General features: G+C 30.7%; 2 protein-coding genes across 4 annotated transcripts in view; both read left to right on the forward strand.

Moving 5' to 3' along the window:
* Nucleotides 1-14,750, forward strand: part of LOC126890877 (zinc finger protein 235-like) — a 47,167-nt gene extending 32,417 nt beyond the window's left edge. Inside the window, exon 2 of one of the 2 annotated variants that reach the window (XM_050660018.1) lies at nt 11,390-14,750. In XM_050660018.1, the coding sequence (XP_050515975.1) occupies nt 11,390-12,645 (1,256 nt within the window). In that variant the 3' untranslated portion in view covers nt 12,646-14,750. Of the gene's footprint in view, nt 1-1,965; nt 3,791-11,389 lie in introns of those variants that run through there. The other variant, XM_050660016.1, reaches the window with a different exon arrangement.
* Nucleotides 14,751-15,621: 871 nt separating this feature from the next.
* LOC126891892 (uncharacterized) lies at nt 15,622-24,455 on the forward strand. 2 transcript variants are annotated; one of them, XM_050661232.1, is made up of 11 exons: nt 15,631-16,476; nt 16,707-16,948; nt 17,013-17,211; nt 17,640-17,849; nt 18,012-18,083; nt 21,257-22,911; nt 22,979-23,151; nt 23,210-23,296; nt 23,444-23,515; nt 23,575-23,628; nt 24,243-24,455. In XM_050661232.1, exons 3-11 carry the CDS (start codon nt 17,029-17,031, stop codon nt 24,395-24,397), a joined length of 2,661 nt encoding a protein of 886 aa, XP_050517189.1. In that variant the 5' UTR covers nt 15,631-16,476; nt 16,707-16,948; nt 17,013-17,028; the 3' UTR covers nt 24,398-24,455. The 2 variants fall into 2 exon arrangements, with proteins under 2 accessions (XP_050517190.1, XP_050517189.1); XM_050661233.1 differs by lacking the exons at nt 23,210-23,296; nt 23,444-23,515; nt 23,575-23,628; nt 24,243-24,455 and having other exon boundaries at nt 15,622-16,476; nt 22,963-23,105.
* Nucleotides 24,456-25,663: the final 1,208 nt, after the last annotated feature.

Raw genomic sequence — 25,663 nt, forward strand, 5'->3', positions numbered from 1 at the left:
GCAAATCTATGAACAATAGGATCATAATTTTTAAACCATCACCTTTTTATTTTTGTCCTCTTTCTCCACACCAATTTTCATATCTTTGAAATACTCATAACATATATTATTATAATAAAAACTATCGATAATACGTGTGAAAATTGCCAAAAATAGCAAAATTCCAATCAAAAATTAGGTTGGAGAAAATGTAACCCTCAAAGTTCAAAATCGGTATACGTTAAAAAAATGCATTTTCTCGACTTCCCATGGAGCAATTTCCTTCATTCTTTTTTTGTTTCCAAGTAACTCGAGTAGAGCCATCGAACTAACGCATTATTAAATGTCAAACTTGCTTTTGTTTTGTTATAATAAATTAATTTATTTATTATAACACAAAATTTTAATTTGTTTAAATAAAAATTGTTTAAATAATTATACAGCTCTCAAATGAGAATATTTATGTTTTTAACTTTAAAACGTACACTTTTAGTAAGTTTATCTAAAAAAAGCCTACAACTGGAAGAAAATATGTAGTTTTCTGTTCTTATAAATAAATTAATCTATTATAACAAAACAAAAGCAAGTGTGACATTTAATAATACGTTAGTTTGATGGTTCTACTCGACTTATTGGGGAACAAAAAAAGAATGAAGGAAATTGCTCCATGGGAAGCCGAGAAAATGCATTTTTTTAACATATACCGATTTTGAACTTTGAGGGTTACATTTTCTCCAACCTAATTTTTGATTGGAATTTTGCTATTTTTGGCAATTTTCACACGTATTATCGATAGTTTTTATTATAATAATATATGTTATGAGTATTTCAAAGATATGAAAATTGGCGTGGAGAAAGAGCACAAAAATAAAAAGGTGATGGTTTAAAAATTATGATCCTATTGTTCATATCTTTGCCGTAAATTCCGGTCAACTTTGACCGGTTGTATCTCAGGAATTCCTTGTCATAATTAAACGTTTTTTCTTTTATAAGAAGCGTCCTGCTGCTGATTTTCGAATACCGTTTTCATAATTTAATTTAGTTTAATATTTCCCGAGATATTTTATTTGTTTATAAGCCAAAAAATTGTTTATAATTTTAAAATATTCCTGAGGTCGCTTAAATAGTCCAATTTTAATTCTGTAAAGTACATTAGATAGGTATAGTGTCTTTTTATGAAAAAATCATAGTTATTCTTATGCATCATAATTATTGTCGTTATTATAGCGACCGTAAATTTTTAATTAACAATTCAATTGTTGCTAAACTATTTATTCAATTTCCATCGGCTTCTGGAATTATAATCTTTACGAAAAGGGCTTTTACATTACTAAGTTATTTAATTATTGATTAACAATTACTTATCTAAAATTTTAGTTGAAAATTAAAGATTTTGTTGGAAAAACCCGCTTTTTCCGGGGAAAGTTTTCGTCGAAGTGAATCGGGAAAAACACGTCTCTATGCAGAATTTAATTGCGGTGAATTTTTATTTGGGTGTTTTTGGTGTAAAGTTAAAATCTTTGGAGTTATAAAGCAAAAATTGAAAAAAACACGATTTTCGGGCGCCATTTTGTTTATAAAAAAAGTAGCACATTATCTGCGGACTTTGCATACCTATATTATTAATATATATAATCGTAAGATTCGATTCCAGCAATAAAATTGCTGGTAAATAACTTTTCCTTGTATTTTGCTAATTAGCCCAGAGTAAATACAAACTTAGTACTGAATCGTTCTAGAATAGTCGGTCGGCTGTTGCTAGTTTGCGCCCTCTTAATCAACCCGACTGTTTAGTTAGTACGCAACAGCCCAATCCGACTAAACTATCCACCTATAAAAAGTCTACAGTATGCGGGGACCCTTATAAAAATCATTGAAGCAAAAAATGTAGTATGTATATCTCGAACTGCCTCAGTGACCTCTATTCACCTTTCAAGTAAATCCGTTTCCCAATGAAACACTCTATATAAAAGTTTTTTATTTTAGGTGGAGAAGAACAAAAGGAGGAGAGGGACAAGGAGGAGAACAAAAAGCCAATTATAAAAACATTAACAGAACATTCATCTCTTGAGGAAAAACGTATGAGTCAACACCATGAAGATAGTCCATTAAATAAAACTATAAAAATTCAAACTCGCCAAGAACTTTACCAATGTGAAATTTGTTCAAAGCTATTCAGTGCAGAATATTTTTTGAAAACACATCTGAGATCACACACCGGAGAAAAACCGTACAAGTGTGAAATTTGTTTTAAGCAGTTTAGTCAAGCATTTAATTTGAAAAAACATTTGAGAGTCCACACTGGAGAAAAACCGTACAAGTGTGAAATTTGTTTTAAGCAGTTTAGTCAAGCAGGTCATTTGAAAATCCATTTGAGAGGCCACACTGGAGAAAAACCGTACAAGTGTGAAATATGTTTTAAGCAGTTCAGACATAAAATTTCTTTGGATGCTCATACGACAGTTCACACTGGAGAAGCTTCTTACAAGTGTGAAATTTGTTTTAAACAGTTTAACCAAAAAAGTTATTTGAAAATACATTTGAGAGTGCACACTGGGGAAAAACCTTATAAGTGTGAAATATGTTTTAAGCAGTTTCGTGACGCAAGTAGGTTGAAGAATCATATGCTGGTTCATACCGAAGAAAAACCGTACAAGTGTGAAATTTGTTTTAAGCAGGTTAGTCGAGCCGATAATTTGAAAACACATTTGATGACACACACTGGAGTAAAACCTCACAAGTGTGAAATATGTTTTAAGCAGTTTCGTGACGCAAGTAAGTTGAAGAAACATATGCAGGTTCACACCGGAGAAAAACCGTACAAATGTGAAATATGTTTTAAGCAGTTTACTCACCAACATACCTTGAAAATACATCTTAGAATACACACGGGAGAAAAACCTTACAAGTGTGAAATGTGTTTGAAACAATTTTCTCAACTAACTACTATGAAATTACATCTTTTGACGCACACTGGAGGAACACCTAACAAATGTGAGATCTGCTTTAAACAGTTTACTCAACAAAATTCTTTGAAAACTCATTTGCGTAGTCATACGGGGGAGAAACCTTATAAGTGTGATATTTGTTTTAAGCAGTTTAGTCAAGCATTTAATTTGAAAAAACATTTGAGAGTCCACACTGGAGAAAAACCGTACAAGTGTGAAATTTGTTTAAAACAGTTTAGTGAAGCAGGTCATTTGAAAACCCATTTGAGAGTCCACACTGGAGAAAAACCGTACAAGTGTGAAATTTGTTTAAAACAGTTTTCTCAACTAACTCATATGAAAAACCATATGATAGTACACACTAGAGAAAAACCTTAATGTAATGTAATGTAATGTTTATTCACGGACTTGCCATTTTTGAAGTTATTCTTCTTTTGGTGCGATTGAGTAAAATTGCATAAATCTGCGCGCATGCGCACACAGACAGTATGGCGTTTAGTTGCTACTCTTTATAGATAGTTATGTACGTACATATATTATGTATCAGCGCAAATAAGTCATTAAAAGAATATATTAGTATTTTTAGTAAATGTATTATTTATTATAATTTTTTGATTTGTCTTTCTCTGTAGTAAGATAACAAAATATTATGTAGGTATAACATTTTTTATATGTCAATTTGTCACCGTGTTATGTAATTATATCCGAAACTTACGTGTCAATTCAAGTGGCTGGCTGGCGTAGTTGGTAGAGCGGTGGGTCAGAGAACGGAAGCACACGGAAGGTCGCGGGTTCTAATCCTGGACGATTCATATATTTTTTTAAATTTTTGGTTGTTTTAATAAAAAATTTTTGAAAGTGGTAGATAAGAAAGTTAGTTTAATATTTAAATAAAATCAATGGGAAAATCCCAATAGTTGGCTGTATACCATAGTTTAAAAAACTTATACAGAAGTAAAAGACTTCAAATTATATAATACCAGAATACAATTTGAAGTTTTTTACTTCTGTATAAGTTTAATATTTAAATGAAATACTAATAACCTGTTAAGTATATTTACTTCGTTGAAATTATATAATAGAAGAATAACTTCTTACGTGCGTACAAAGTACACACACATTCTTTTTTTTTATTGGTTTTTTTATTATAACTTTAAAACTATTCATTTCTGAGAAAAGTTGTACTGATATAAAAGTTGCCTAATTAAATTTCCTATAATACAGAATTGGTTAAAAATTTAAAAAATAGTCACTGTTGTTGCAAAATAGCAATAATTGCGAAAAAAAAACATACAAAAACAAGTATTAGCATTTTACGTTTTTCAACCATTTACGCTATACTTAGGACCTTCATATTTTACCCAGAAAAACTTTATGATGTAGTAAAACAACACTGTAAATTTCATTAAGATCGGATTAACAGAATTTGCAAAATAAATTTTGCAATCCAGCTTTCGCAAAAAAAATTCATTTTTTGAAGTTATACTTCTTTAGGCCCGATTTCATTGAGGGTGAAATTTTATTAATCTGCGCGCATGCGCACACATGCTGTATGGAGTTAGTTACTAAATGTTTTAATTTATGTGTGTATCAGTCCAGAAAAGGTGTGGAAAGAATATATTAGTGTTTTTAAATATATTTTTCTACAAACGTGTTAAAAATGCAATTTATAGCACTCCATAGGAGCGTTAAAAATGCTACTTTAAAGCACCCGTGTTTAAAAATTTTAAGGCACTGCAGTTAAAAGTGAATTGTCAAATTGTGAAACGTCAAAATATTTATATTTCATTTATTAACATTAATCTTAATAATACAACTTGCGCAATTTGAAAAAGGTGGTTTAAAAGGTTTTTTAAAATTTAATTTAAACTGTATTATTGCTTTTTTAACACGTTTGTAGAAAAAAACTATTAAAATTTGTTAGAATATACAAAAATAAAAGTAGATGTTATTCTGACTTACGTATTGACAATATAGGCAGTTTTGATGTAATGTCAAGAAAAATATAAAAATGGAATGTCAGTCCAGTTCAAGTAAAAGTTTTTGTAGGTATTGTCCTGTAATTGAGAATGAATAAATTATAATTATTGATATATAAGACGTTTGTAGAAAAAATATTGTATGATATAGGTACGTGTTAAAAAGTATATTTTTAAGGCACTTATGTGAATTGCAGAATGAGCGAAGCGAATCTTTCACATACGTGCCTTAAAATTGTACTTTTACCATTTATATCATAAATAGGTAACTATTATTATAATTTTTGTGTATTTGGACTTGTCTACCTCGGGAATAGGATAATAAGTAATAATATTTAAAGTATTATATAATGCACTTCGTCTGTTTGTCACTGTCTGAGAAATCTTGTAGCCCGGATATACAAAAGGGTATAGCTCAGTGGTAGAGCGTTGGACTAGAGAACAAGAGGACCCCGGTTCGACTCCTGGTGTTTTTTAATCTTTTTTTTAATTTTTGGTATTGTTTTAATAAAAATTTTTGGAAAGTAGTAAGTAAAAATTAATTTAATCTTTAAATAAAATACAAATAAACTGTCCGAAAGTATATTTATTTCATTGAAATCATATTTAGAAGTATAACTTCTTACATGCGTACAAAGTACACACACATTCTTTTTTTTTAATGTTGCAGAACTGAAAATAAAGCAGATAGCAAGTTGAATTTTTTTTGCTTATAGAAGTGTACTATACCTTTCATTTGCAATTTGCAAAATTAAAATCGATTAATTACCACGGTGTCAGGAAATTTTTTAAATAAACATTAATTTTTGGTGCTACGCGCAGGACAGCGGTGTTCGATTCACACAAGTTGATTTCCACCAAAATTTCTTCCAATCTTTATCTAATATATTATTTTCTTACTCTATATTTTGTTGTATTTTAATATTTTAATTCCACAAAAACCAAATGTTACCATACCAAACCAAACCATATGTTTAAAAATAACAAACTTTTATTCTCTAAGTTAAAATATATGAACAAAGAAAGTTTTTGCTAAAAAAAGTTATTTCAAAAGATAGAGTATGTGATTTTATTTTGCAATAAACCAATTTATTTATTTATATAGAAATGTAATAAACATTAAATTGTATCAATCATTATCAAAGGGCATTGGAATGACCAATCAGAGCAAACTATCCACTGTCCTTAGCGTAGCACCATTAATCAATGTTTATTTAAAAAAAATTACTGACGTAATCGATTTTAATTTTGCAAATTGCAAATGAAAGTTAAGAGTAAACTTCTATACGCAAAAAAAATTTCAACTTGCTGTCTGCTTTATTTTCAGTCCTGTAACATTTTGTAAAAATTAATTTTTTTTGCGAAAGCTGGATTGCAAAATCTATCGAACCGATCTTAATGAAATTTCCAGTATTGTTTTACTGTATCATAAAGTTTTTCTGGGTGAAATATGAAGGTCCTATGTGTAGCATAAATGGTTGAAAAACGTAAAATGCAAATACTTGTTTTTGTATGTTTTTTTCGCAATTACATATTGCTATTTTGCAACAAGGGTGACTATTTTTTAAATTTTTAGCCAATTCTATATTGTAGGAAATTTAATTACGCAATTTTTAGGTCAGTACAACTTTTCTCAGAAATGAATACTTTTAAAGTTATAATCAAAAAACGAAGAAAAAAATCAAATTTTTCCTTAATTTTTTGACATTTTAATTATTTAAACAATGTTCCGGACCTTTTTGACAGGGAGGATAACTCAAATATTATTATTTGAGTTATTGTCAAGCATATTCTGCAAAAAAATTTAAGTCGCCTCTCAACGTATAAATGTACTAATATTTTTACAGATGCGCCCTGGTCTATAAGCAGTTTCATGAAGAAAGTAAGTTAAAGAGCCATATGCTCATCGTAGAGAAACCGTACAAGTGTGAAATATGTTTTAAGCAGTTTACTCACCAACATACCTTGAAAATACATCTGAGAATACACACCGGAGAAAAACCTTACAAGTGTGAAATGTGTTTGAAACAGTTTTTTCAACTAACTACTATGAAATTACTAAAAATTCTTTGAAAACCCATTTGACCTTCTCTCTACTGGTGTTTGCTTCATTATATGTTTTGGTGTTTCGGTCTCCAACATTCTTTCAACATGACCCATCCAGCGCAGACGTCCGATCTTTATGGATGTTATGACGTCGGGTTCGTTGTACGCTGCGTACAGTTCAAAATTATATCTTCTGCGCCATACGCCATTTTCTTTCACCCCCTTATATATGTGTCTAAGGATTTTTCGTTCAAACGTACCTAATAAGTTCTCATCGCTTTTCGACAGTGTCCATATCTCTGATCGATATATAAGGACCGGTTTTATCAGGGTTTTGTATATTTTGCATTTGGTTTTTCTCGTGATGTTGTTAGATCTTAGATGTTTAATGAGTCCATTATATGTTCTATTAGCAATATGTATTCTTCTCTTAACTTCTTCGCTGACATTGTTATCTGCGGTAACTAGTGAACCTAGATATGTAAAAAAAATTACGCTTTCGATGTTATAGTCTCCTATTGTCAGATTCTGTAGGTTTCTTTGACCTGTCGATTTGCTGGCCTTCATGTATTTGGTTTTTATTTCATTAATATTTAGGCCACTGTTTTGTGCCGCTCTTTCTATAGCATTAAATGCTTCTATCATTTCTCTTTTGCTTCTAGCTATGATGTCAACATCATCTGCAAATGCCAATATTTGTTGAATATTTGCCAATATTTGTTGTGATGTTGAATAGAATACAGGATAGGGCATCTCCCTGTCGTAGGCCCGTTGTAACATGGATTGTATCTGTTAGTGCGTTTTGAATTCGAATCCTGCTTTGTACTTTAAGTGTTTCTTTTACTATATCAGTGAGATGAGTTGAAATATTAAACTCTTTCAGGGCGTTGATCAGAAATTCTCGATAGATACTATCATAGGCACTCTCAAAGTCAATGAAGAGATGATCTGTTTCTATATTAAATTCACTAGTATTTTCCAAGATTTGTCTCAAAACGAAGATCTGATCTATTGTGGACTTCTGCCTGCAGAAACCACATTGATATCCCCCAACTATTTGTTCCGCATATGGTCTCAATCGCTCATACACAATATTTGACAGTATTTTATATGCCACAGTCAGTAGCGTTATTGCCCGGTAGTTTTTACATTGAAGTTTATCTCCCTTTTTATGTAGTGGAATGATTACTCCGGTATTCCAGTCTTGTGGCAGTTGTGTATTATTCCATATGTTCACTATAAGTTCGTGTATCGCATTCAATAGGGAGTCTCCGCCTTTTTTTATTAATTCTGCACTAATGTTGTCCAATCCAGGTGACTTGTTGTTTTTCAATCTGGTAACTGCTTCTTGCATTTCAGTTACTGAAGGGGGAGTTGTTTCTCTGGTATCTGTTTGATCCAGTATAATTTCATCGTATAGTGGATATCCGTTTTGTTCAAACTTTTTCAGGAGAAGAACCTTACAAGTGTGAAATTGGTTTTAAACAGTTTTCTCAACTAATATGAAAAAATCATGATCATTTTCTTATTTCTTCCACTGTGATTTGGATGCATTCAATACCCTCAGAATCTTTTCTTGGTTTTCCTCCTCCGTTGTATGAGAGCTATAATAATATTTCTGTATAATTTTTACATTGTGCGACTACTTATCTCAACAGTCAAATTAGTCTGGGCTGATTATCGGAAAGGGCTGATTATTTTTGGGAAAAGTTATTTACTAGCAATTTTATTGCTGGAATCGAATCTTATGATTGTATATATTAATAATATAGGTATGCAAAGTCCGCAGATAATGTGCTACTTTTTTTATAAACAAAATGGCGCCCGAAAATCGTGTTTTTTTCAATTTTTGCTCTATAACTCCAAAGATTTTAACTTTACACCAAAAACACCCAAATAAAAATTCACCGCAATTAAATTCTGCATAGAGACGTGTTTTTCCCGATTCACTTCGACGAAAACTTTCCCCGAAAAAAGCGGGCTTTTCCAACAAAATCTTTAATTTTCAACTAAAATTTTAGATAAGTAATTGTTAATCAATAATTAAATAACTTGGTAATGTAAAAGCCCTTTTCGTAAAGACTATAATTCCAGAAGCCGATGGAAATTGAATAAACAGTTTAGCAACAATTGAATTGTTAATGATAAATTTACGGTCGCTATAATAACGACAATAATTATGATGCATAAGAATAACTATGATTTTTTCATAAAAAGACACTATACCTATCTAATGTACTTTACAGAATTGAAATTGGACTATTTAAGCGGCCTCAGGAATATTTTACAATTATAAACAATTGTTTGGCTTATAAACAAATAAAATATCTCGGGAAATATTAAACTAAATTAAATTATGAAAACGGTATTCGAAAAACAGCAGCAGGACGCTTCTTTTAAAAGAAAAAACGTTTAATTATGACGAGTAATTCCTGAGATACAACCGGTCAAAGTTGACCGGAATTTACGGCAAATCTATGAACAATAGGATCATAATTTTTAAACCATCACCTTTTTATTTTTGTCCTCTTTCTCCACACCAATTTTCATATCTTTGAAATACTCATAACATATATTATTATAATAAAAACTATCGATAATACGTGTGAAAATTGCCAAAAATAGCAAAATTCCAATCAAAAATTAGGTTGGAGAAAATGTAACCCTCAAAGTTCAAAATCGGTATACGTTAAAAAAATGCATTTTCTCGACTTCCCATGGAGCAATTTCCTTCATTCTTTTTTTGTTTCCAAGTAACTCGAGTAGAGCCATCGAACTAACGCATTATTAAATGTCAAACTTGCTTTTGTTTTGTTATAATAAATTAATTTATTTATTATAACACAAAATTTTAATTTGTTTAAATAAAAATTGTTTAAATAATTATACAGCTCTCAAATGAGAATATTTATGTTTTTAACTTTAAAACGTACACTTTTAGTAAGTTTATCTAAAAAAAGCCTACAACTGGAAGAAAATATGTAGTTTTCTGTTCTTATAAATAAATTAATCTATTATAACAAAACAAAAGCAAGTGTGACATTTAATAATACGTTAGTTTGATGGTTCTACTCGACTTATTGGGGAACAAAAAAAGAATGAAGGAAATTGCTCCATGGGAAGCCGAGAAAATGCATTTTTTTAACATATACCGATTTTGAACTTTGAGGGTTACATTTTCTCCAACCTAATTTTTGATTGGAATTTTGCTATTTTTGGCAATTTTCACACGTATTATCGATAGTTTTTATTATAATAATATATGTTATGAGTATTTCAAAGATATGAAAATTGGTGTGGAGAAAGAGCACAAAAATAAAAAGGTGATGGTTTAAAAATTATGATCCTATTGTTCATATCTTTGCCGTAAATTCCGGTCAACTTTGACCGGTTGTATCTCAGGAATTACTTGTCATAATTAAACGTTTTTTCTTTTATAAGAAGCGTCCTGCTGCTGATTTTCGAATACCGTTTTCATAATTTAATTTAGTTTAATATTTCCCGAGATATTTTATTTGTTTATAAGCCAAAAAATTGTTTATAATTTTAAAATATTCCTGAGGTCGCTTAAATAGTCCAATTTTAATTCTGTAAAGTACATTAGATAGGTATAGTGTCTTTTTATGAAAAAATCATAGTTATTCTTATGCATCATAATTATTGTCGTTATTATAGCGACTGTAAATTTTTAATTAACAATTCAATTGTTGCTAAACTATTTATTCAATTTCCATCGGCTTCTGGAAATATAATCTTTACGAAAAGGGCTTTTACATTACTAAGTTATTTAATTATTGATTAACAATTACTTATCTAAAATTTTAGTTGAAAATTAAAGATTTTGTTGGAAAAACCCGCTTTTTCCGGGGAAAGTTTTCGTCGAAGTGAATCGGGAAAAACACGTCTCTATGCAGAATTTAATTGCGGTGAATTTTTATTTGGATGTTTTTGGTGCAAAGTTAAAATCTTTGGAGTTATAGAGCAAAAATTGAAAAAAAAAACACGATTTTCGGGCGCCATTTTGTTTATAAAAAAAGTAGCACACTATCTGCGGACTTTGCATACCTACATTATTAATATATATAATCGTAAGATTCGATTCCAGCAATAAAATTGCTGGTAAATAACTTTTCCTTGTATTTTGCTAATTAGCCCAGAGTAAATACAAACTTAGTACTGAATCGTTCTAGAATAGTCGGTCGGCTGTTGCTAGTTTGCGCCCTCTTAATCAACCCGACTGTTTAGTTAGTACGCAACAGCCCAATCCGACTAAACTATCCACCTATAAAAAGTCTACAGTATGCGGGGACCCTTATAAAAATCATTGAAGCAAAAAATGTAGTATGTATATCTCGAACTGCCTCAGTGACCTCTATTCACCTTTCAAGTAAATCCGTTTCCCAATGAAACACTCTATATAAAAGTTTTTTATTTTAGGTGGAGAAGAACAAAAGGAGGAGAGGGACAAGGAGGAGAACAAAAAGCCAATTATAAAAACATTAACAGAACATTCATCTCTTGAGGAAAAACGTATGAGTCAACACCATGAAGATAGTCCATTAAATAAAACTATAAAAATTCAAACTCGCCAAGAACTTTACCAATGTGAAATTTGTTCAAAGCTATTCAGTGCAGAATATTTTTTGAAGACACATCTGAGATCACACACCGGAGAAAAACCGTACAAGTGTGAAATTTGTTTTAAGCAGTTTAGTCAAGCATTTAATTTGAAAAAACATTTGAGAGTCCACACTGGAGAAAAACCGTACAAGTGTGAAATTTGTTTTAAGCAGTTTAGTCAAGCAGGTCATTTGAAAATCCATTTGAGAGTCCACACTGGAGAAAAACCGTACAAGTGTGAAATATGTTTTAAGCAGTTCAGACATAAAATTTCTTTGGATGCTCATACGACAGTTCACACTGGAGAAGCTTCTTACAAGTGTGAAATTTGTTTTAAACAGTTTAACCAAAAAAGTTATTTGAAAATACATTTGAGAGTGCACACTGGGGAAAAACCTTATAAGTGTGAAATATGTTTTAAGCAGTTTCGTGACGCAAGTAGGTTGAAGAATCATATGCTGGTTCATACCGGAGAAAAACCGTACAAGTGTGAAATTTGTTTTAAGCAGGTTAGTCGAGCCGATAATTTGAAAACACATTTGATGACACACACTGGAGTAAAACCTCACAAGTGTGAAATATGTTTTAAGCAGTTTCGTGACGCAAGTAAGTTGAAGAAACATATGCAGGTTCACACCGGAGAAAAACCGTACAAATGTGAAATATGTTTTAAGCAGTTTACTCACCAACATACCTTGAAAATACATCTTAGAATACACACGGGAGAAAAACCTTACAAGTGTGAAATGTGTTTGAAACAATTTTCTCAACTAACTACTATGAAATTACATCTTTTGACGCACACTGGAGAAACACCTTACAAATGTGAGATCTGCTTTAAACGGTTTACTCAACAAAATTCTTTGAAAACCCATTTGCGTAGTCATACGGGGGAAAAACCTTATAAGTGTGATATTTGTTTTAAACAGTTTAGTCAAACAAGTCATTTGAAATCACATTTGAGAGTGCACTCTGGAGAAACACCTCACAGGTGTGAAATTTGTTTTAGACAGTTTTCTCAATTAACTAATATGAAAAAACATATGATAGTACACACTAGAGAAAAACCTTAATGTAATGTTTATTTACGGACTTGTCATTTTTTTTTACAAATCAACTTAAATTTGACTTATAGTCTAAGAGCTAGTGAACCCTCCGACTAAATAATGTCGTCCTAGAAATTTGTCCAGTGATAATTCATAGCACACCAAGGCTAAAAACCATGACCTGGCAGGCATTAGTCCTGCACGTGTATCTACCAGTTGAATCGAAAAGTGCATAGTTTAGGGGTAAAATAAACTTTCTCCTGTAAGGTTTAAATTTAATTATGTGTTTGACTAAGTCATTTAGAAGAAATGTGTACAATGACAGGCGATTCTGAAGTGCATAAGACCTTGCCAGGCGAGGGGGAAAGATTAGGGGTTTTTCCTAAAATTATTTTTTTTTGCATCGAACAATTTTTTTTTAGGTATTTTGAATCATTCCAAACAGAAAAGGTCTTTAGTGATTTTTCTCCTAAGTTAATAGTTTTTGTTATAGGCGATTGAAAATTTTAAAAATTGCGAAATCGAACATTTATCTAAAAATTTCAAAGTTGCCAAGGTAGGTAGATATTCTTTAAACATTGATTGATGAAATCCCAAAGAGTTTTTTTGCAATACCATATCGGAAACCCCTTTGTTTTCTAATTGCTAATCAAGCGGGCGCGACACTGTAGTATAAGTGAGGACGTTTGAGTTGGCATAAATTCATTATCTCGAGAATGGCCAAATTTCAAGAGAAATCCTTACGACAGGTCGATTTTTATTTTTAAATTAGGACTTTTTGGCATATATATAATACTAGTGACGTCATTCATTGTAACGGTCCACCCGTTATAACATCATTTTTAGTTCTTTAATTATTTTCTTTTGGTCGCTTAATTAAATTCTCTAATTTTGTCGTAATTAAATATTTACGTGACGTCACATTTCTATGTACGGAACATGCTCTACTCCTCTGGTGGCGAATATGACCTCGAGTTCTGAGAGTTTGACGTTTACTTTAGGGAGAAGCACATTTCGCTCGTTACTTGACTCGTGGACGTGGAGCCGGAATAGTGAAGTACCAGTACCCAAAATGGCGGAGAATATCTCCATAAATTAATTAAGCATTTGTGTCTACAGTTCCCAGTTTGTCTTAAAAATAATATTATAGTATCCAGCTGTGTCTTGAACCAGGGAAAATGGCAGTCCACTAGGAGTTTGTTCCCGCCTTTTGGGGAAATAATATAAAACGAAGATGAGAAATCATAGACCCTCACCCACCTGAGAGGAACCTATTCCGGCTACATAGATTAGTCGGTCACCTGGGAGCAAGCGAAGCGTTCCAGCTTCATTTTCTGTCTACACCTGTGCTTACAGGAACCATGGTTTGGCACTATCCTCGTGCTCATTTTCTGGGAACCTGTTGGTTATACATTTGAGGAATGGGTTTGTTTGGGAACACTCAGTTTGGTAATTTGAGTAACTTTTGTGTTTTATATTTCGGACTTTTGGTAATGCACTATGTTTATTAATATTTTTTCAGATTTAGCTGCCTGTATTTTTTTTATATAACATATTTGTTTATTAATGTATGTATTAGGTTCCCAAACTTATTTAGGATCATATGGTACGTTACATTGTGCACAAGGTAATCAGTCCCTAGAAAATTAGGTTTTGTATTTTATTATTGGTTTGATATTTATTTTGTAATGTTACTTGCTTGTTTCCCAAATATTTTATTGTTATTAGCTTTATTCCATTTGTTCGGTTAATTTAGGTCATCGTTTCGGTATTTATCTCAAATTCATTTCTATTTCATTCATTGTATATTTAACTTGCTTACTTCATCATTGTATTTTCTCTTCGTCAGGCTTGTGCCTATTTATTTATATTAGTTTCATCTTCGTCGGTTTCAATTTAGTGGTACGTAGCAAGCGTACTATAACCATTTGGTAGAAGACTCATGTGAGTTGTACCCTATATGTAAGTAAGAGGTACTTATGTAATTTTGTAACAGATAACATTATTGTAGTTATCTCAAATATAACTTTGTATAACTTATGTAATTTTAGAGTCACATTATATGCATTGATCTAACTCAGAGATTGTTAAAAATCTGGAAGTTATTTTAATAAATGTTTATTTATTTTGTATATCATTTATTTTTATTATTCCTTTATGTTCATTATTACAGGTTTAATATATTTAATATTTGACAGCAGTGTAAGATACCTGGGAGAATGATCGAAGATCATTTTCATGGCGCCCATGATTTGTTAGTTTTATTTATTTTGTTCGTCTTTAGCAATTATTCATCTTCATTCCTTTTCAGTACATTATTCTTATTTTATTATTTCACCTTTTAGTCATCATTACTATCTACTTAGAGCTACTGTTCTTCGACAGGCATGAAAACGAGCCGTATCCATCCTTGAGTGTCAAGTTGTTCTCTTGCATCTCATGCTAGCCAACTCTATTCAGTTTGCCTCTGTCTCTTCATACTTCTACTTCTATCCTTTTTAATATCCCCTTCTCTTCAGTTCTATATTCTTCACTCATTTCATCTTATCATTTTCTTTATTTTGTTATATCATCTGAGCGTGATGACGTCATCGATGATTTTTTAAATGAGAGTAGGGATTGTGTGATAGCTCATTTGAAAGGTTATTTAATTCTCTATTCACTAATATAAACATAACATAATTATTTATACAGGGTGTACAAAATTTTTTTTTATTATTAAATTAACTGATTAAATTTGACAAATAGAAGAAAAATTTTTTTTGTACACCCTGTATAAATAATTATGTTAAATGTTAATGTTTATATTACTGAATAGAAAATTAAATAACCTTTCAAATGAGCTATCACTTAACCCCTATTCTCATTTAAAAAAATCATCGATTACGTTGTCACACTCAGATGGATGACGTCACTAGTATTATATATATATATATATATATATATATATATATATATATATATATATATATATATATATATATATATATATATATATGGTGGATGTGTGAATTATTCGTAAGGGGATTTCTCCACATTCTCTATTTCATTTGATTTATATATATATATATATAGTGGTTTGAAGTTTCAGCAATTCGGTCATGTGAAATAAAAAATCAAAATTAAGTCAATGTCCCTTACGATATGTTCAAAAAATCTAAATTAATACTCTTATAGTTTTTTCTCCTGAAGAAGTCACAAAAGTGTGACGAAATATTGAGAAATAACAAATAGACTTTTATTTCACATGACCGAATTGCTGAAACTTCAAACCACTATAACACAGTACGGTCGAAAATATTTGTACAAATTATATATATATATATATATATATATATATATATATATATATATATATATACGCGAGCAACGCACCATGCGAGTCCCGATATATCCAGCAGACCACCCGAGACCCACCATAACCAAAGTGTATAATTAGATTTTTATTATAGAAAAATAAAGAATATAATATGAACTTTTATGGGCCCCAGAGAGGGGTAAGAAAAATCTTTTAGTTTAAAAAATCTATACGGAGCATACCGTGCGAGTCCCACTTACAAGTCAAAAGGACATGCGAGTCCCGCTAGTTATACATGGCACACTCAGCAAACAATATGAGACCCAGCGATGTTGCCACAACGCTGGGTCTCGTATTGTTTGCCGAATATTTTAGGTACTTCCCCGGTTTGTATATTTCACCTCGAATTTAACAGTTTTGTTTCAGCGGTTATTTTAATTCTTGTGAATAGTAAGGGCGGACGTAAAATAGTGATTTTAGGCGCAAGGATAAATATTAGGTACCTATGGAAAATAGATCAAAAAAAATTTTGGAACTCGCGTTGGACGAAAATAATAAAAGTAAGTACCTCAAGTGTTTTTTAATTTATGCAAAGTAGTTAATATTACTTACACACGTCTAATTATTTAAAGTTTTTACAAAATATTTATTATAAATGAATTAATAAATTAAAAAATGCCATTTTATTGTAAACTTCGGAGCGCTTTTATAAATTATGTTTTTTTATTGGCAATTGTTGGTGGAATAAATAATTTTTTATTCTATTCTTATTTATTTCTTAAATTTTTAGAAAAAGATTATTCAAATGCAAATAAGATGGGGAAATCTTATTTTGGGCCGCCTAGCAAAACGAAACAAAATGCGAAGAAAAAAACTGAGCTTTTAGAGCCCAATGTAAAGATCTTATCGAACGTTAACCTTAAAGAAAAAATTGATAACTACTTGCAAACTATAACAACTCCCTTTTTTTTTGAATGTCAAGAAAATAAAATAGATGAATCAACATTATCTGAAAGTAAAAATAACGTAGAGGTAAGTCTTGATCTCATTTAGTGTAAATTAAAGTATACACCAAGAAAACTATTTTAATTTTTAGACTCCATTTAATAAGTATGATAAAGAAAAAAAAACAGGACCATTTAAAACCCAAAGCAAATATTTTACTGGAACCAGATGTTAAACTTAATGATAACATTGATAACGACTCACAACCTTTAAACAAAACCTTGGATTTATATGAATTTCAAGAAAATGATTTAGAGGAAAAAGCATCAAAATCGCCTGAGTACGACAAGGTAAAAATTGTTTTAAACAAAATATTTAACAAAAACTTGTTTATTTTCATACTACTTGTGTGTGTGTGTGTGTGTGTGTGTGTTTTTGGCATCAGACAAAGTCTATTTGCCACAAACTATGACGTAAGAAAGATCAAATGTCTACTTTCGTCCTAATCACAAAATGAACTAATATGTCATAGACTCTTTTATCAAATGAAGCAAGGAGTGCTGAAATATTTACTGGAAGAGGAAATTTTATATTATTTAATTCCGTCATTAGTTCCAATGTTTCAAGTGTATATTTAGTGCAGTCGAAAAATATAATATGGTTTAAGTCGCCTATCGACATATTATTGCACCTTCATACTACTTATTTGCTCTATTTTATAAAACGTAATATCTTAAAAAAGTCTTATTTTGGTGTTAATTATTAAATATTGCTTTAGCTGGAAGAAAAAACTTACACTCCATTAAAAGCTGTAAATTTTGATTGCTATCCAATTTTGACCAAAATTGACACGAATCTAAATACTGACCATAGAGACTATGAAGACAATGAAGACTTTAGCGAGTCACGTGACACATCCTCATATGTACCCGAAACGGAAATAGAGTCTGAGGGAGGGGAAGAGGAAATTATTATTCCAATTTTTAAGGTAATTTTTTAATACGACATATTTAATCAGTTCAAAAAAGTATTGGATAAATCCTTATTTTAAGTAAAATACAAAATGACAAGTAGATACTTATTTTAAAAGATATTGCTCAATGTAATTATTTATTTATAGACATTACTGATTGTGTGTTATTAATTTTAGACCATAAACGTAACTTGCCCTGAATCAACTTTAACAAAGGACGAACCCTCGGAAAAGCCCCATATTTCTAACGTAAGTTAAAGAATTATTAGGTAAATAATTATTAGCAGTCATTGGGAATCCCTTGTCAGGGCCGCTCTGTCCATACGTGATATAATATATAAGTGATATATATTTATGAAAAGGCGCTCCGGGTTTTTGGCTAAATAACAAAAAGCGCAAGAACTATCTTAACCTTTAACTACACGCGCATCAAGTTATAACATAACTACACGCGTGGCGTACTTTATACGCCACAAGAAAATACACTTAAAAACAGCGGATTTGTTTATTTTTTTTGAAGAAATACATTTTGTTGTTTGTTATAAACATTATTCGGCATCAGTGAATACTTGGAGTTCCTTCTCAGTAAGCCAATTGGGATTTATAACTGGAATCATGGAATAACTGGATTCCATGATAAATAAAATTACTAATAATTTTTTTTTAAATGTGCTTTTTTTACAGGAGAAAAAGTATTGTTTATAAAGAAAAATATATTTTGTGCCATAATGACTAAAAAACAATTAAAATATGTACTTATATTACTACTTAGATTATTATAATCGTGGTGTATATTGACCACCACCGGAAACAACAAATTACTGTCCACCTATTATTGTCCACCAACAAACTGTAAATTATGATCTTCTCAGAACGCCGATTATAACGAAACTAAAACCAAATTGTAAATCACATTCCAGTGACAGGTTAGATAGATAAACAAGGTCAAAAATTAAATTTTTTAATATATGTGCAGTAGAATTCTTATATCTGGCGTACAAAATACGCCAGCGCGTGTAGTTAAAGGTTAAATACATAATTTACGTTTATGCACGAAAACATCTTTGTCCTCCTTCAATAGTCAAGGACAGCATGCTTAACCATTGTTCCCACTAGCCAGAAGGGCGGATTATGGATTATGAACCCAGAGCCCAGCAATAGGCCAGCGTCATTTACCTGTTATTTATGATTGTCGTTCTTAAACGTGCATAGTTAAAATTTTGTGAAAAGCGGTATATAGGCCAAGGTAGATCCTCTCAAAATAGTCAAAATTCTAAAAAAATTTTAACAGCATTATGCGTACTTTATTTTGTAATTATTCGTTTAAGTACTTGAGGGGAAGTGGATCGGTAAGAAACAAATTTTGAATGGGGGTCGGTGGGGGTGGTTTATAGGGGTGGAAAATTTGCCTTGCGATTTCCGGCTTAGGTTCGCATTTTTTCTAATAATATTGAACGTAAAAGTTGTAGGTATTAAAAAATCAAACAACTTTTGTTCTATGTATTTTTCAACATAACCTCAAAATTTACTAGAAAAACGCCAAAAACCACTTTTTTATGTTTTTCGGTGTAACTTTAACAAAAATTATTTAAATTTAAGCAAATTTGGTGGAAATATACCTTTTTGCATCTAATATTTTTTTAAAATTTTTTAATGGCGAATATCGAACGGTTTCCGAGAAATTTCACTTTTTCATAAAATGACACTATACATTCAATCGAAAAATTTGGTAGCTCAAATTGAGCTTTTTGACTTTTGTAGGTAGGCATTATCTTCGATGAAACGTGTACTTTCAAATGAAAAAAAAGGGCACCTTAAGAGAGAATTTTTTTGGAAATCGCAAAAATCCGAAAAAAAACGGTTTTTAGGTTATAGAATTTCAGTGTTCGTTATAATTTTGAAGTTATTTATTTAAATTTCGGTTCAAACTTTGTAAAACATATTTGTTAACATTATTTATAATAATTTTAAGTTATTATTTATAAACAGTTTTCAATTATTTAAACACGTTCAGTTAATAAAACTATTGTTTAAACAATATTTTTGCATAAAATTTTTTTTGCAAAATTGACATTTTTGCTTGGAATTTTTTTTTTGTATTAAAAAAAACAAATCGAAAGTACTCTATGCAATTTTATGAAAAAGGCGATAGATTTTGAGTTAAAATTCGTTGAAAATTTTAATGAACCAGTTCCAAAAAGAAGTAGGCACAAATAAATTGATCAAATTTTTTTTGTAAAGTGCACGTGTAACAAGTTTTCATTTTTAATTTTGTAATTAAAACATCTGTACAAAATTTTGAATAAAAAAAATTAAAATTACGTTCTTTTTTATTTCTACGGTCCTGAACACATAAAAACCTAGAGTTATACTAGTCTACCACTTTTTAAAATTTTCAAAGAATTTTTACTCAAAAGCTATCGCCTTTTTCATAAAATTGCATATATGTAATACTTTCGATTTGTTTTTTTAAATACAAAAAAAAATTTTCCAAGCAAACATGTCAATTTTGCAAAAAAATTGTATGCAAAAATATTGTTAAAACAATAGTTTTATTAACTGATCGTGTTTAAATAATTGAAAACTGTTTATAAATAACTATGTTAACATGTTTTACAAAGTTTGAACCGAAATTTAAGTAAATAACTTCAAAATTATAACGATCACTTAAATTCTATAACCTAAAAACCGGTTTTTTCGGTTTTTTTGCGATTTTCAAAAAAATTCTTTCTTAAGATGACCTTTTTTTTCATTCGAAAGTACACATTTCAACGAAGATAATGCCCACCTACAAAAGTTAAAAAGCTCAATTTGAGCTACCAAATTTTTCGATTGAAATTTCTCGGAAACCGTTCAATATCCGCCATTAAAAAAAAATTAAAAAAAATATTAGATGCAAAAAGGTATATTTCCCGGAATTTGGTTAAATTTAAATAATTTTTGTTAAAGTTACACTGAAGAACATGAAAAAGTGGTGTTTGGCATTTTTCTCGTAAATTTTGAGGTTATGTTGAAAAATACATAGAACAAAAGTTGTTTGTTTTTTTAATATCTACAACTTTTACGTTCAATGTTATTAGAAAAATTGCGAACCTAAGCCGGAAATCGCAAGGCAAATTTTTCACCCCTATAAACCACCCCCACCAACCCCCATTCAATTTTTTTTCCTCCCGATCCACTTCCCTTCAAGTACTTAAACGAATAATTACAAAATAAAGTATGCATAATGCTGTTAAATTTTTTTTTATCTCGAAACAGGATCTACCCTGGCCTAATAGGTGAAGGCGCACAGTAATTTAATGCACAAGGGCGCCAAGTGTGTTTGGCGCGGGCCTGTCCCTTGTAATTTTTAAATTAATTTAAATTGTTTAAATTTAGTTTTAAAATGTACTTTTTTACAGTCTTACTTTTAATTTTTTTAGATCGAAACTAATAATTCCATTGTTGCCCTTTCACATAGAAAAAACAGAGTTTGGGATAGAAAGAATTTCTGTCCAATTTGTTTCGTAGAAGTGAGTCATTTTGCAAGACATTTGGAAAGAAATCATGCTGACGAAAGTCGAGTAAAAAAGATTTTATCTTTTCCAAAAGGATCTAATGAAAGGAAAACCTTATGGGATTCTTTACGCAAGGAAGGAAATTTTCATTTGTTTAGAGAAGAAAAAAAAGTGGTGGCTGTTCGAAGGCCCACGGAAGCCCAAGCATTAGACTTTGACGATTTTGTTGTTTGCGAAAACTGTTCTGGGGTGTACAAAAAAAAATTTTTCTATAAGCATGCTAAAAAATGCCAAGAAAAACACACTGGTACAAAGTGTGGGCGACTAAATGCCTTAACTCAATCCCAAACATTTTTAGCGGCTTCTCGCTGCCAAAACAGTTTTTTATCACAGTCAAGATTAAAGAAAGAGGTATTTTGCATTATGAAAGCAGATAAAATAAGCGCCACCGCAAAAAATGATATTTTAATATGTTTATTCGGGGAAACCCATCTTAAAAAACATAAAAGAAAGCAAATTGTAACAGTAACGTCCAACAAAATGAGAGAATTAGCAAGACTTTTGATTGCTCTTAGAGAGTTCACACCTGTTCAGAACCTAATTGATGCTATGAAACCAGAATTATTTGACGATTTAGTTAAGGCCACAAAAGTAATTTCGGGATTTAGTAATGCCGATAAAAGCTTTAAATCTTCATCATTAGCACTTCATATGGGTACCACTTTAAAACAAGTATGCGATATAATTAATCGAATGATTTTAAAAAAATCCCCATTATTTACCTTTAAAAACCCTAATGAGGAAAAAAAAAGCATTCGAGATTTAAAAACATTATTAGAGACCAGTTGGGCCAATGAAATTTCTTCATTAGCCCTTAAAACAATGAAAGAACAGCAATGGGAAAAACCCCAAATACTTCCGGTGACAAGTGACGTAATTAAGTTTAATAATTTTGTCAAAAATCAGGTTGAAGACAGTGCCAAAAAATTAAACAAACTTTTAGAAAAGGAGGGGAAACAAAATGACAAAAATGATTTACTTCCTTTATATAAAACCTTAGCAAAAGGAATAATGGCCCTTCTTTTAATACTAAATAGAAAACGCATCGGTGAGATTCAATACCTTGAAATTTCTACTTACAAAAGATCATTTGCGGAGCCCAGTGTTCAAAAAGAAATTGCTGAAAGTTTAACTGTTTCAGAAAAACTATTGTGTAGAAACTTTAGAAGAATTATTACAGGTGGAAAAGGTAGCAAACCTGTAGCTATTTTAATTTCTCCTTTTTTAAACGAGAAAATTGAGCTGATGATTAAAATAAGGGAAAAAATAAAATTAATTCCAGAAGATAATAAATACATATTTGCAAATCCAAATTCGTCGAAAGGTTGGTTTCATGGAACAAGTGTAATTAAACAATTTGCAACAAACTGTGGGGCAAAGGATCCCAACTCTCTAACTTCTACCAAATTTCGAAAACAGACTGCAACAATTTTACAGATTATGGACATTAATAATACTGACATGGAACAATTAGCCATTTTTATGGGCCATACAAAAAAAACCCATGAAGAATGGTATAGGTAAGCCAATCTTGTTAAAGTGGTTTATTATTATATTAGCATAATTAATAGTTGTAATATTTTTTAGACTTCCTCAAGATCTATACCAGACTGCAAAAATAGCCAAACTAATGATCGCTTTGAATAAAGGTGATGTTAATATTTACAAAGGAAAGAGCTTAGACGATATCAATATAGAAGAAAATGACTACTTGGAAATTGAAAACATAGAAACAGAAGTAAATGAAATAAATGAAAAAGGTAGAATTAGTGTACTCGCATTGGTAATTGCCTAAAAGTTTAATAATCCATTTTTTAGAATTAACAGAGCCTACTCATTCTTGGAGTCCTAAAAGTAATTTTAGCGATGTAACCGACGAAAAGATTGAACAAGCTAATAAAAATGGTAGGTAAAAGATTATTATAAACGAAGTCTTAAAAAATCATTACAATAAATGTTATAAATGAAAAAAAAAAAGATGAGTAGCTCCTAACTCTTAAAAGCAGTTTTCTACTTAAAAGTAACAAATTACTAATTATTATTAATTTGCAGAAAAAGTTTCGTCGAAGGGTAAAAGAAAGTTATTTACCGATGAAATGACGCATCCAATGCAAAATAATAAAGGTAAAGCAGTTTTAATAAGAGTATATCGAAAAAATGCATGTATTATTTGATTTTTTTAGTTACAAAAAGAAAGGAGGTGCCAACTACTGAAAAAACCGAAAGCACTTCAAATGGTAATTTCTTTAGATAACTATTACTCTGCTACTCGTAATACAATTGTTTTAATTTAATAATACATTTATTACCTAATAGGATTTAAAAAATATTTATTCGTAAAAAACTCTAATATAATAATTTTATTTGTAAAAGGACAATTACCTGTTTTTGTTAAAATTAAAAATGCTTTCCAAATTTTATAACTAATTTACGGCATATTTTTTGTTACAATTTTTAAGTATTATTTTTTTTCTACAACCGTGTTAAAAATGCATTTTTTAGCACTCCATGCGTGCGTTAAAAATGCTACTTTAAGGCACTAGTGCTTTAAAATATTTTTAAGGCACTGCAGTTCGTATTGACCGTATAGACAATTTTGATGTAATGTCAAAAAATATAAAAATGGAATGTCAGTCAAGTTCAAGTAAAAGTTTTTGTAGATATTGTTCTGTAATTACGTTTGTAGAAAAAATATTGTATGATATGCGTGTTAAAAAGTACATTTTTAAGGCACTCATGTGAATTGCAGAACTTGCTATAGCTCATTCTGCAAACTTTCACATGCGTGCCTTAAACGTGTACTTTTAACACTTATATCATAAATAACTATTTATGTATTAACTTTTTTTAGCGATTGCAAGGCACCGATGGACCGAAAAGGACAAACAAACTATGCTTAAATACTTTACAAGATTCATAAAAGAAAAAAGGGTTCCGAAAAAAGCAGACGTACAGAAATTTAAAAAAATAAAGCTGGAGAAAACTTTCAATCAATTGATTGGGTAAAAATTAAAACGTTTGTTTACAATTCTTACAGAGTGTAGTTTTTGTGAAGTTTTTTATTAAATAATGTGTTTCTAAACATTTGTGTTTTAATTCGATTTCGTTTGATATATATTTTTCGGTAAAAATTCATTTAATCTAGCAAATCAGATTCTTAACAAAAATATGATTAATAAAATAGTATCTTATATTATATAAAATTCTTGTGTCATAAAGTACGTTCCCAAACTCCTCTGAAACGGTTCGACCGATTTTTATCCCCCTAGATGATAAGGGTTGTCCACCCCTAAAACATTTTTTGACTTGTATTTTATTATGTTTTTATAATGTGGATTAAAAAATACATACAACTTTAAATTTTTTCATCGCACAAAAGTTTTTTTTTCCAACTTCTTTAATCCAATACAAAATCCCACCGAATACAACCAATACGTAATCAATAATCTGGTGAAAAGTAGCCTGCTGACAAAATATAATCAGTCCCGCGATTCTGCTTCTCGGCTACACGATTTACGCCGTCTTTAAATATGGCGGACAGTCGTTCTTTTTGAATCGCGGCCCTGGCTAAAATAAAGTTCAAATGAAATTCCTTTAGTAAATTATAACAAAGCAATGTTGCCGGGTTTTGGGTCTCGCATATAATGTTTGATCAATCTGGGTCTCGGATGGACATACAGCTTACATACAGTCTACCTGTGCGCCGCCTATGGTGCGTTTCTATGAACTAAATTCCATATATTTTGCGATAGCAAACAGACTTCCGAGTCCAAAAAAAATTTTTTGTTGATCAGTTTTTTTGGATAAGTTGGACCTTCTGCAACCGATATACACGATAAAACCATGCGAGTCCCGCTGAAGGGTCTCGCATGGTCAAAACGGGTCTCGGACGGTGCGCAGCATATGGCAAAATGGGACTCACATGGCCGGTGTGTACGTCTATATATATATATATATATATATATATATATATATATATATATATATATATATATATATATATATATCTTTGTAGTACCAATTGACTTCTGGACGAAAAGTATTCCCATTTGGCATCCGTGAATATTCACGGGCCATAATATACAGCGAATTCTGTTGCGGTACCAATTGGCATCAATCGCTGTTGCGGTTTCTTTGGCATCGATTGGCTTTGGACCTTTAGCATCCATTGGTTTATGACTCAAGTCGACAATAATACCTAAAGGTTTCGGTGGAATTCTACCTGAGTCAATTCATCTGTTCAGTCATTGTAATATTTTGTTGTCGAAACGG

This window comes from Diabrotica virgifera, chromosome 9, assembly GCF_917563875.1.
Source record: "Diabrotica virgifera virgifera chromosome 9, PGI_DIABVI_V3a".
Lineage (NCBI taxonomy): Eukaryota > Metazoa > Arthropoda > Insecta > Coleoptera > Chrysomelidae > Diabrotica > Diabrotica virgifera.